Raw genomic sequence first — 11,839 nt, forward strand, 5'->3', positions numbered from 1 at the left:
CACACTACCTGACGAAGCCGTCATTTGCTATGCCGATGACATATGCATTGTTGCAAATTCCCAAACTAGACTGCAAGCTCTACTTGATTCATTCGCTGCTAAAAGCATTGAATGTGGTCTTGTTATCTCTATAACTAAATCCAGAGTTCTCCATCCCAAAGAGAAAACTCATGTCCCTATAACTTTCAAGGTCAACAACCTGAACATTGAAACGTGTGGGCAGCACAAATACCTTGGAGTTGGTATTAACAGTGACATTGTAAATGATCTACACCGTAGGTTAAAAGAAAGACTAAAACCATTGAGAACACTTACTGGTAAGAATATTGGTATCAATATTAAATATGCTAGACTATTCTATATAATGTTCGTTAGATCTCTCGTTGATTATAATGCTCTGCACTTAATTAATTTCCCCTCCTATGTGTTGGACAAACTTGAAGTAGTACAGAATGAGGCCATGAGGATAATTCTTGGTGCCCCAAGATGCACAAGAATCATCAACATGAGGGAAGAACTGAAGCTTCCAACCATACTAGAGAGAATAATGCAAGTCAACACCACTTTTTGTCTTAAAGTCATGAGAGACCCTACATCTCCTGCATTGCTCAGAGACAAATTATTTAGTGCTGTTAACACCCTTTTGACTGGTGCCGACATACCAACTCACTCCTTTTATGATAATTGGCTGAGCAACAATGCTTACAATCGCATTAAACTTAACATTCCTTTTAAGTGCAATCTACCTGTCTCTGATATTCCTCTTTATCTGTACCCCACCATTCAAGTATCATACACACCTGTCACCAAGAAAGATAATGAGAATCTTGCTCTACTCAAAGCTGTCACTCTTGAAACAATTGCCTCCTCCATCGAGAGTCTAAGATCTCACGAGCACTGTGTCTACACCGACGGCTCAGTCCAGTCTTCTACTGGACGGACTGCAGCGGCATGTAGGTTTTATAGAAATAATATTTGCACAAAGACTGTCAGTGTCAGGTTAAACAACTGGCTGACCTCCACACAAGCAGAACTAGCAGCATTACACCTAGCTACCAGTACATTAAAAAACAGTGGAGGAGGAATAATATTCTGTGATTCAAAGTCTGCTCTTCAAGCAATCGAAAACTTCTCCTGGAAGATCGACAGCAAGAACCTCATACTACCAATTATAAATTATCTAATTGATGCACAGAGTAAAGGGTCTCGAATTTCCTTTGTATGGATATCTTCACACATAAATATAACCCATCATAATGAGACAGACATTGCAGCCAAATTAGCGTGTAACAAGTTTGAAGTTGAATTAGATCTAGGTATCCCATCTCTGCTGTCAAAACTGTATTGGTCCAAACATTCAGATCTGATAGGAAAGAACTTACTGACTCCCAACGACCTGAAAGTACTAGTATAAAAAGCTATGATTTGCTCAGATCTGAAACCTACATCTATGGACAGCACAAAACGTCCACTAGACTGTGCGACACAGTGGTTGCCAGGATCAGGTTGGGTTACCGTTACCTGTGGCAGGTGGCTGCAGGTGACGGGTCTCCCAATCCTGAGCACTCCAGTTGCAAACTCTGTGAGCAGGAACTACGGCATGATCTCCCGCACTACATCACCGAATGCCCAGTTATTAGACCTTTCAGACCAGTTGGCATGAGGTACCTGGAGCTTTGCAATTACTTTATTTACTCTAGTGTTCCTGAGGATATCCTGATACTGCACCCAGAGATTGCTAGTGTAGACTACTGATCACACGGCCCTATATGGCTAACCTTCCTGCCAGATGGGGACTTTTAGCCTCACGTAGTTAGTTCTTGACACACTCTGTACTCCACTTCATATAGTCTAGGACAGCGGCATTAAAGCAGATGTTAATAAATAATAATAATAAAAAAGTCCAGTCATTAGACCCTTCAGACCTGCCGATACGAGGCAACTAGAGCTTTGTAATCCTCTTCCACTTTCGTACTCTTGAGGATATCCTCGTAATCTACCTAGCCTTTGTGCCAGTGCTGCTTGGATGACCAGCCATCCCTCAAGATGGGGTCTTCCATCCTTCAAGATGGGGTCTTCCATCCTTCAAGATGGGGTCTTCGGTATCACAAAGATACAGCTGTTGACACAAACACCGTAGCCCTTCATATTAGTCAAGGGTAGCTTCACAAAAGCGCATTTGCCTAAGTATTTTAATAAAATTGCGCAATTTTGAGAGAGGCCAGAGAGAGGTCGGGGGGGGGGGGGGAGGGGGAGGGAGATGTGGGGGGGAGAGAGAGAGAGAGAAAGGGGGGGGCGAGCCTCCCCGCCCCCCATCCTCGCCAGGAGGCAATCACGTTAAACCTTGCACCCACAACAGCCATCTCGCTCACCTAACCCGGTAAACTCCGTCACCCGGTAAACTCCGTCACCCGGTACATAGTGCATTCGATAGTGTCTCCAGGAAATACTTCGAGGACAGCATGTTTCCTGAAAGCATCTCATTAGTAATCTCCTAATAGCGTTCCCCGGTACAATGTCTCCTGGTAGCGTTCCCCGGTAAAGTATCCTGCCTCCCGGTATCGTCCACCGGTACGCAGTAAACCAGTAGAGTGCGTCATGTGTCGTCGGCGGCGGAGCGTGAGAAAGCGGTCAGCTCAACCCGTCAAATAAACGTATTATAATGACGAAATATTTAGGGCTGGTCAAGTCAGGATCCTGACCAGTTGTGGCTGACTCACCCGTCAGGCTCCGGGTGTAGGAGCTGACTCACCCGTCAGGCTCCGGGTGTAGGAGCTGACTCACCCGTCAGGCTCCGGGTGTAGGAGCTGACTCACCCGTCAGGCTCCGGGTGTAGGAGCTGACTCACCCGTCAGGCTCCGGGTGTAGGAGCTGACTCACCCGTCAGGCTCCGGGTGTAGGTGCTGACTCACCCGTCAGGCTCTGGGTGTAGGTGCTGACTCACCCGTCAGGCTCTGGGTGTAGGAGCTGACTCACCCGTCAGGCTCTGGGTGTAGGAGCTGACTCACCCGTCAGGCTCCGGGTGTAGGAGCTGACTCACCCGTCAGGCTCTGGGTGTAGGAGCTGACTCACCCGTCAGGCTCTGGGTGTAGGAGCTGACTCACCCGTCAGGCTCCGGGTGTAGGAGCTGACTCACCCGTCAGGCTCCGGGTGTAGGAGCTGACTCACCCGTCAGGCTCCGGGTGTAGGAGCTGACTCACCCGTCAGGCTCCGGGTGTAGGAGCTGACTCACCCGTCAGGCTCCGGGTGTAGGTGCTGACCCATCCATCAGGCTCTGGGTGTAGGTGCTGACTCACCCGTCAGGCTCCGGGTGTAGGTGCTGACTCACCCGTCAGGCTCCGGGTGTAGGTGCTGACTCACCCGTCAGGCTCCGGGTGTAGGTGCTGACCCATCCATCAGGCTCTGGGTGTAGGAGCTGACTCACCCGTCAGGCTCCGGGTGTAGGAGCTGACTCACCCGTCAGGCTCCGGGTGTAGGTGCTGACCCATCCATCAGGCTCTGGGTGTAGGAGCTGACTCACCCGTCAGGCTCTGGGTGTAGGAGCTGACTCACCCGTCAGGCTCCGGGTGTAGGTGCTGACCCATCCATCAGGCTCTGGGTGTAGGAGCTGACTCACCCGTCAGGCTCCGGGTGTAGGTGCTGACCCATCCATCAGGCTCTGGGTGTAGGTGCTGACTCACCCGTCAGGCTCCGGGTGTAGGTGCTGACTCACCCGTCAGGCTCCGGGTGTAGGTGCTGACTCACCCGTCAGGCTCCGGGTGTAGGTGCTGGTGGTGGTTGTTGGGAGGGGTTTGATTGTGATAGTTGTTGTGATGGTTGTCGTTGTTGTGGTGGTTGTCGTTGTTGTGGTGGTTGTCGTTGTTGTGGTGGTTGTGATTATGGCGGCTGTGGTGGTGGTGGTGGTGGTGGTCGGGAGAGGGCGGCGTGGGAACACCTCTCCCACACACCCACCATGCCTACTCCCGGAAGGGAGGGAACAAACATAACATATTATAGTCTCTTCATTATGGTGTGAAGCGCAGACCATGTCGCTATACATGGTCCTACAGCGACAGACTCAGACCGACACTATTTTGTCGTCGTAAATTCTAAGAGGATTTAAAAAGAGCAAAAAAAGAAAAAAAAGGCAGTAAGTCATGCGTGTCGAGACCTGAAGATAATAATCCCGGCGCACTTCTTCGACAGGGTCAGTAGAGCCTCCTACACGCCCAGCTGCCAGTCACTAGGCTCCTACATGAACTCCCGCCTTCTTCTGTCCACCAATCACGGTCGTCGTTTCAGTATCGCTCCGCCCACTTGGAGGCAGAGCCAGTAGCGCCGCGCCCCACCGCGTCTCGGCAGCCAATGGTCAGCCTCCTGTGCCCCCGGCCAGACGCTCGCGTATATAAACTCGACCGGTCCCGCGCAGCCGTCAGACCCACTACCTCAGAAATATGGAGCGTACGTCAGTGTTAGCGGCGCGGCCCGACTCTTCTACCCTCGGTGCAAAATACTCGCCAGGAACCCTGGGATCAGCCTTTACTCCGTTATCCCGTGTGCCACCAGCCTTCCCTCTGTTCCAGTCATTACCATTTTTGCCTCATGTGCCACCTTCGAGTGCCAAGCAACAAGCTCCTCTTGGTCTTGAATCGAGACTAATGGGGATGCTGCAGAGTTATGGATCTATGCCACTGGGTCAGCTGCCGTGGGCGGCTCTGGGCGCCGGCGACCTGGCACTCAACCGTCTCCTGTTGACTCCTGGGGGACGCCTCAGCCGACCCAAGAAGCGATACATCTGCAAGTATTGTCAACGGGAGTTTACCAAGAGCTACAACCTGCTGATCCACGAGAGAACACACACGGACGAGCGGCCCTTCCCTTGCGACATCTGCGGCAAGGCCTTCAGGAGACAAGACCACCTCCGCGACCACAAGTACATCCACAGCAAGGACAAGCCCTTCAAGTGTGAAGTGTGTGGCAAGGGCTTCTGCCAGGCGCGCACGCTGGCCGTCCACAAGGCCCAGCACGCCCACGACGCGCCACCCACGCCCATGCCCGCCCTTACCTCCCTACCTCGCACCACGCCCTCCCTGCCCACCTGCCACGCCCCTGACGCGGACGAGGTGGTTGACGTGCTTCACTGTGACGACGATGACGACGTGGTGGAAGACGACGTGATGCAGACGCTGACGGAGGAGGAGGAGCTGCCTGTAGTAGCAGTAGTGACGCCGCCCAAGAGACTCGGCTTCTCCATCGCTGACATTATGAGCAGATAGGCAGTGTCTCCCCACTCTCACCCTCACCCTCACCCCAGTGCCATTCCAACACCCAACAAGCTTTAATTACTATGTACAATTTGCTGCATATTGTGGCTCCTTTATGTTGAATATTATTGTGTTTTAAGTTTGTAAGAATTTTGTTTATTAAAAATATTTTAAATTTTGTAAATATTGTATTGTTGTCCCGAGATGAATTTGTTCAAAGTTGCTGACAACTGATTACCTGATAATCCCACGAATACTTGACAGTCTGAGTATATGACACTACTAATAAGATTATGTACAAAATTCTGATTACTTAAGTATCACAAGGATACATGAATTAAAACTTAAATATCGCAAAGATACACTATCGAAGCTTAAACATAGCAAAGATACAGAACTTAAATATCGCAATGATACACTAACCCAGGCCGCACGGCGCGTCCTCAAAAAATGTATACTGTTGAAAAACTTGACACGTGAATAATATCGTGTGAAGGGAGCGTGTCCGTGGCGACGAGTGGCGCCGACGGCCTGGGGCGAGATTCACGAAGAAGTTATGTAAACACTTATGAACCTGTACATCTTTTCTCAATCTTTGACAGCTTTGTTTACAATTATTAAACAGTTAATGAGCTCCGAAGCACCAGGAGGCTGTTTATAACATTAACAACAGTTGATTGGCAAGTTTTCATGTTTGTAAACTGTTTAATAAATGTCACCAAAGCCATCAAAGATTGAGGAACGATGTACTTAAGTTCGTAAGTACTTGAGTAACTGCTTCGTGAATCTGGCCCCTGATCACTGCCTCTCCAGTTGAGACACCAAGCATTCCTCTAGAGACAATCATTGATCAACTAAGAATGGGTCGACACCTGAAGGGTTAATTCATCTTTTTAAGTATCCACAAGTCATTGATACGAAAGCAATTCCAAAAAAAACAAAATTGTGTGTCAAATAGCCATTCAAGACGATTTCTTGATCGTTATTTTAACTTAAAGATTTGAGTCCATAACATAGGTCTGTAGTAAATTTTTTCATGAACCTTTTTTTTTCTCAATTATTTTTGTTTTGTTTTCAATGAATGATATTTTTAATTTGCGTGCTCAGTCTCGGTTGAAACTTGCAATAGTTTGATTTTGAGTCCTCGCTGCCACACCACGACGAAAATGGATCTGTTTTAGTGTGAAAAATGCCATACGTGGTGGTGGTGATATATTTACTTGATATACACCTCACCCATCCTCTCACTTGTCGGTGTATATATATACACTTGAGAGTACTGTACTCCAGTACCGCGCTCGAGGCTAACGTATCCACGTGCTGGTTGGGCAGTGTGCTCCTGTCAAGCATCATGTGGAGGGGGGGGGGAAGAGTTGGTAACACTTTATGAAGTCTTGACACTCTTTCCCCCCCCCCCACCACCACCACCACCCACCAGTGGTTCATGCCACCTGCTGACCCACCCACTGACTCCTCCACCTGAGTCATAACACCCAGCGACACCTGTTAACACCTGTCCTGCGGGTGTAACACTTCGAGACAGCCCCCGAACCACGCGTTTTTAAGACCGCTTCGTTCACTTTCACATTTTCCTGAATCACTTGCACGGGTTCCTGAATCACTTGCACGGGTTCCTGAATCACTTGCACGGGTTCCTGAATCACTTGCACGGGTTCCTGAATCATTCTCACGGGTTCCTGAATCACTCTCACGGGTTCCTGAATCACACTCACGGGTTCCTGAATCACTCTCACGGGTTCCTGAATCACTCTCACGGGTTCCTGAATCACTCTCACGGGTTCCTGAATCACTCTCACGGGTTCCTGAATCACTTTCACGGGTTTCTGAATCACTCTCACGGGTTCCTGAATCACTCTCACGGGTTCCTGAATCACTCTCACGGGTTCCTGAATCACACTCACGGGTTCCTGAATCACTTTCACGGGTTCCTGAATCACACTCACGGGTTCCTGAATCACTCTCACGGGTTCCTGAATCACTTTCACGGGTTCCTGAATCACTTTCACGGGTTTCTGAATCACCAAAAAAGTTCAAATGAGGAGCTGACAATAATTAAAGTATACAAAGCAAGCATGAACCGGCTACGAGTATGATCAGTGAGAGGTGTGGACACCCTAGGGTGTAGGGTGATCAGAAGTGTGTAGCTATCAGAAGCCTGTAGTGTTTCATGCTTGTCTGAAGTCATCAAAGTGTCCAATAAAGTTCCTGAAGTGAAGAATTTCTTGGACAAATTTAGGCTCCATGTCATCCGAGATAATTTTCTGAAAATTGGCCGCTGCTCTTGAAATGTCTTCATCATTCATCGTTGGAAATTCGACCACGGCAACCAATAATGAATGAACATTTGGATGCTTCCATGCGATGAGAAGGTGCCGAGCATAACTTGTCTGTGATCGCTATACATGTTTACACCTTATACTTAAACCTGAGATATGCAACTTAAGCGAGTATTCTGCTGATGGAGGCCCCTGAGGTATAGCCCCCTCAAAGACCCTGTCTCTTAATTCTGTACTTTTTTTTTTTATTTTATTTTATTTTTACATGCTCTTAATTCTGTACTGGTACCGACCCTTGCGGTACTCCACTCGTTACCTTTCCTGTCTGATAGTTCTCTGACAGTGACTTTTTTTTTTCTTTCTACTACATATTTATCTCCCTCCCCCTTCCCCCCCCACACACACACATCTCCAAGATGCAGCCAGTTGCATCTGTCTAACTCCCAGGTACCTATTTAATGTTAGGTGAACAAGCAGCATCAGGTTAAAGAAACTCTGTTCATTTGTTTCTGCCTTGACTGGGAATCGAACCCGGGCCCTTAAAAGGACTTCGACCCCAAAAAGTTTGCAGTTTGGACCTGTGTACTCACCTAGTTGTGCACCGGGGTTGAGCTCTGGCTCTTTGGTCCCGCCTCTCAACTGTCAATCAACTGGTGTACAGATTCCTGAGCCTACTGGGCTCTATCATATCTACACTTGAAACTGTGTATGGAGTCAGCCTCCACCACATCACTGCCTAATGCATTCCATCTGTTAACTACTCTGACACTAAACAAATTATTTCTAATGTCTCTGTGGCTCATGTGGGTACTCAGTTTCCACCTGTGTCCCCTTGTTCGTGTCCCACCCGTGCTAAAGAGTTTGCCTTTATCCACCCTGTCCATTCCCCTGAGAATTTTGTAGGTGGTTATCATGTCTTCCCTTACTCTTCTGTGTTCCTGGGACGTGAGGTTCAGCTTAATTAGCTTTCCTCGTAGCTCATACCTCTCAGTTGCGGGATTAGTCTGGTGGCATACCTCTGAATCTTCTCTTACTTTGTCTTGTGTTTAACTAGGTATGTACTCCAGGCTGAAGCTGTACACTCCAGGATTGGTCTGACATAAGTGTATAAAAGGTCCTGAACGATTCTTTACACAAGTTTCTAAAGGCAGTTCTTATGTTGGCCAGTCTAGCATATGCCGCTGATGATATGCTTTTGATGTGGGCCTCTGGGGACAGGTTCGGTGTGATATCAACCCCCAGATCTTTCTATTTGACTCTTGCAGGATATCACCTCCCAGATGGTACCTTGTGTTCAGCCTTCTGCTCCCTTCGCCTAATTTCATTACTTTACACTTTCTTGAATTGAATTTTAGCAGCCATTTTCTAGACAATTCCACCAGTTTGTCCATGTGGTCCTGTAGTCTGTCTATCTTCATCTGTCATGATTCTTCTCATAATGTTTCCATCAGCAGCAAACATTGAGTGTGTGTGATCCTGTGACAGTCAAGTGATCCTGTGACAGTCAAGTGATCCTGTGTTAGTCAAGTGATCCTGTGACAGTCAAGTGATCCTGTGACAGTCAAGTGATCCTGTGTTAGTCAAGTGATCCTGTGACAGTCAAGTGATCCTGTGACAGTCAAGTGATCCTGTGACAGTCAAGTGATCCTGTGACAGTCAAGTGATCCTGTGACAGTCAAGTGATCCTGTGTTAGTCAAGTGATCCTGTGACAGTCAAGTGATCCTGTGTCAGTCAAGTGATCATGTGTCAGTCAAGTGATCCTGTGACAGTCAAGTGATCCTGTGTCAGTCAAGTGATCCTGTGACAGTCAAGTGATCCTGTGTTAGTCAAGTGATCCTGTGACAGTCAAGTGATCCTGTGACAGTCAAGTGATCATGTGTCAGTCAAGTGATCATGTGTCAGTCAAGTGATCCTGTGACAGTCAAGTGATCCTGTGACAGTCAAGTGATCCTGTGTTAGTCAAGTGATCATGTGACAGTCAAGTGATCCTGTGACAGTCAAGTGATCCTGTGACAGTCAAGTGATCCTGTGACAGTCAAGTGATCCTGTGTTAGTCAAGTGATCCTGTGACAGTCAGGTGATCCTGTGACAGTCAGGTGATCCTGTGACAGTCAGGTGATCCTGTGACAGTCAAGTGATCCTGTGTCAGTCAAGTGATCCTGTGACAGTCAAGTGATCCTGTGACAGTCAGGTGATCCTGTGACAGTCAGGTGATCCTGTGTCAGTCAAGTGATCCTGTGTCAGTCAAGTGATCCTGTGTCAGTCAAGTGATCCTGTGTTAGTCAAGTGATCCTGTGACAGTCAGGTGATCCTGTGACAGTCAGGTGATCCTGTGACAGTCAGGTGATCCTGTGACAGTCAAGTGATCCTGTGACAGTCAAGTGATCCTGTGACAGTCAGATGATCCTGTGTCAGTCAAGTGATCCTGTGACAGTCAGGTGATCCTGTGTCAGTCAAGTGATCCTGTGTCAGTCAAGTGATCCTGTGACAGTCAGGTGATCCTGTGTCAGTCAAGTGATCCTGTGTCAGTCAAGTGATCCTGTGTCAGTCAAGTGATCCTGTGTCAGTCAAGTGATCCTGTGTCAGTCAAGTGATCCTGTGTCAGTCAAGTGATCCTGTGACAGTCAGGTGATCCTGTGACAGTCAGGTGATCCTGTGTCAGTCAAGTGATCCTGTGTCAGTCAAGTGATCCTGTGTCAGTCAAGTGATCCTGTGTCAGTCAAGTGATCCTGTGTCAGTCAAGTGATCCTGTGTCAGTCAGCTGGCCGCGGCCCAAGCCTGACAAGTCTTGGGCACTCATGTGACGCAGAGTACACTTGTGACGCAGAGTACACTCGTGACGCAGAGTACACTCGTGACGCAGAGTACACTTGTGACGCAGAGTACACTTGTGACGCAGAGTACACTCGTGACGCAGAGTACACTCGTGACGCAGAGTACACTCGTGACGCAGAGTACACTCGTGAATCAGAGTACACTCGTGACGCAGCGTACACTCGTGACGCAGAGTACACTTGTGACGCAGAGTACACTTGTGACGCAGAGTATACTCGTGACGCAGAGTACACTCGTGACGCAGCGTACACTCGTGACGCAGAGTACACTCGTGACGCAGAGTACACTTGTGACGCAGAGTACACTCGTGACGCAGCGTACACTCGTGACGCAGCGTACACTCGTGACGCAGAGTACACTCGTGACGCAGAGTGCACTCGTGACGCAGAGTACACTCGTGACGCAGAGTACACTCGTGACGCAGAGTGCACTCGTGACGCAGCGTACACTCGTGACGCAGCGTACACTCGTGACGCAGAGTACACTCGTGACGCAGCGTACACTCGTGACGCAGCGTACACTCGTGACGCAGCGTACACTCGTGACGCAGCGTACACTCGTGACGCAGAGTACACTCGTGACGCAGAGTGTCAGAGTGAATAATATCCCTCATTATTATGGCGTCGTTTTATGCTTCACTCCGCGCGTCTATATAGTATTAATGGGTTCATATAAACGGGTTTATTAATGCCATTATCAACGCCTTTTATCTAACTGGTTATCGTAAGTCTTTTCAACCATTGATCTGGGTTGTTATATACACATTGTTTGCATGTTTTATTTAAAACATTAATTTGTATGAATTAGTTTTGTTAATTGAATGTGTATTGTGTCTTACACACATTGTGATTAGTTGGTGTAATGGCCTAGTTTGTTGCATAACTCAATTTGTTTATTATTATTTGTAATATTTGTCTATTTTAATTATTTTCTGAGAGCTGATGTTTTTGTTCAGCGCAAAGACACACTCTGGCTTGTACTCTCACAGAGGAGTATAGACTATATATTATATTCCGTATATTATATAATTAAACACCGTTGCTGAGCTTTTTTTTATTATTTTCTACCACAGACGTGGCCACACATTTACAATGCTAACATATATACATTTTCTTCTGTCCTCCATGGACAGGGTTAGAGATGGGTTAAACATATAGTTCAGGGATTTATTGAACACTCAACCACAGAAGGTGATTCGGTACCTTTAAAATGCTAAGCTAACCTACATACGTAAATACATAGATACACAGATTTACGTATGCCCTACATAAAGTGTTCGAAGTGTCATTAATGTGCATTTACAAAGGTGAAATGCAATTCTGATCAGCTTCCATATGTACTTTATACACTTACATATACATACACACACATATATACGTACATATACATATATACATGCATATATACACACATGCATTCACATAGTTGCTGAGCTGTGAACGAGACGCAGACACTAGTGAGAG

The 11,839-nt window shown here is 47.5% G+C and overlaps 2 protein-coding genes across 2 annotated transcripts; one reads left to right on the forward strand and one right to left on the reverse strand.

Moving 5' to 3' along the window:
• The first annotated feature begins 4,198 nt into the window (after window positions 1–4,198).
• LOC123762834 (protein odd-skipped-like) lies at window positions 4,199–5,427 on the forward strand. Its single transcript, XM_045749597.2, has one exon. It carries the CDS (start codon window positions 4,434–4,436, stop codon window positions 5,253–5,255), a length of 822 nt encoding a protein of 273 aa, XP_045605553.1. The 5' UTR covers window positions 4,199–4,433; the 3' UTR covers window positions 5,256–5,427.
• Window positions 5,428–6,749: 1,322 nt separating this feature from the next.
• Window positions 6,750–10,989, reverse strand: LOC138369110 (uncharacterized). The gene is made up of 2 exons (XM_069332047.1): window positions 10,320–10,989; window positions 6,750–7,276 (listed from the first exon to the last, which is right to left on the reverse strand). Exons 1-2 carry the CDS (start codon window positions 10,987–10,989, stop codon window positions 6,750–6,752), a joined length of 1,197 nt encoding a protein of 398 aa, XP_069188148.1.
• Window positions 10,990–11,839: the final 850 nt, after the last annotated feature.

Source organism: Procambarus clarkii, chromosome 27, assembly GCF_040958095.1.
Source record: "Procambarus clarkii isolate CNS0578487 chromosome 27, FALCON_Pclarkii_2.0, whole genome shotgun sequence".
Classification (NCBI taxonomy): Eukaryota; Metazoa; Arthropoda; class Malacostraca; order Decapoda; family Cambaridae; genus Procambarus; species Procambarus clarkii.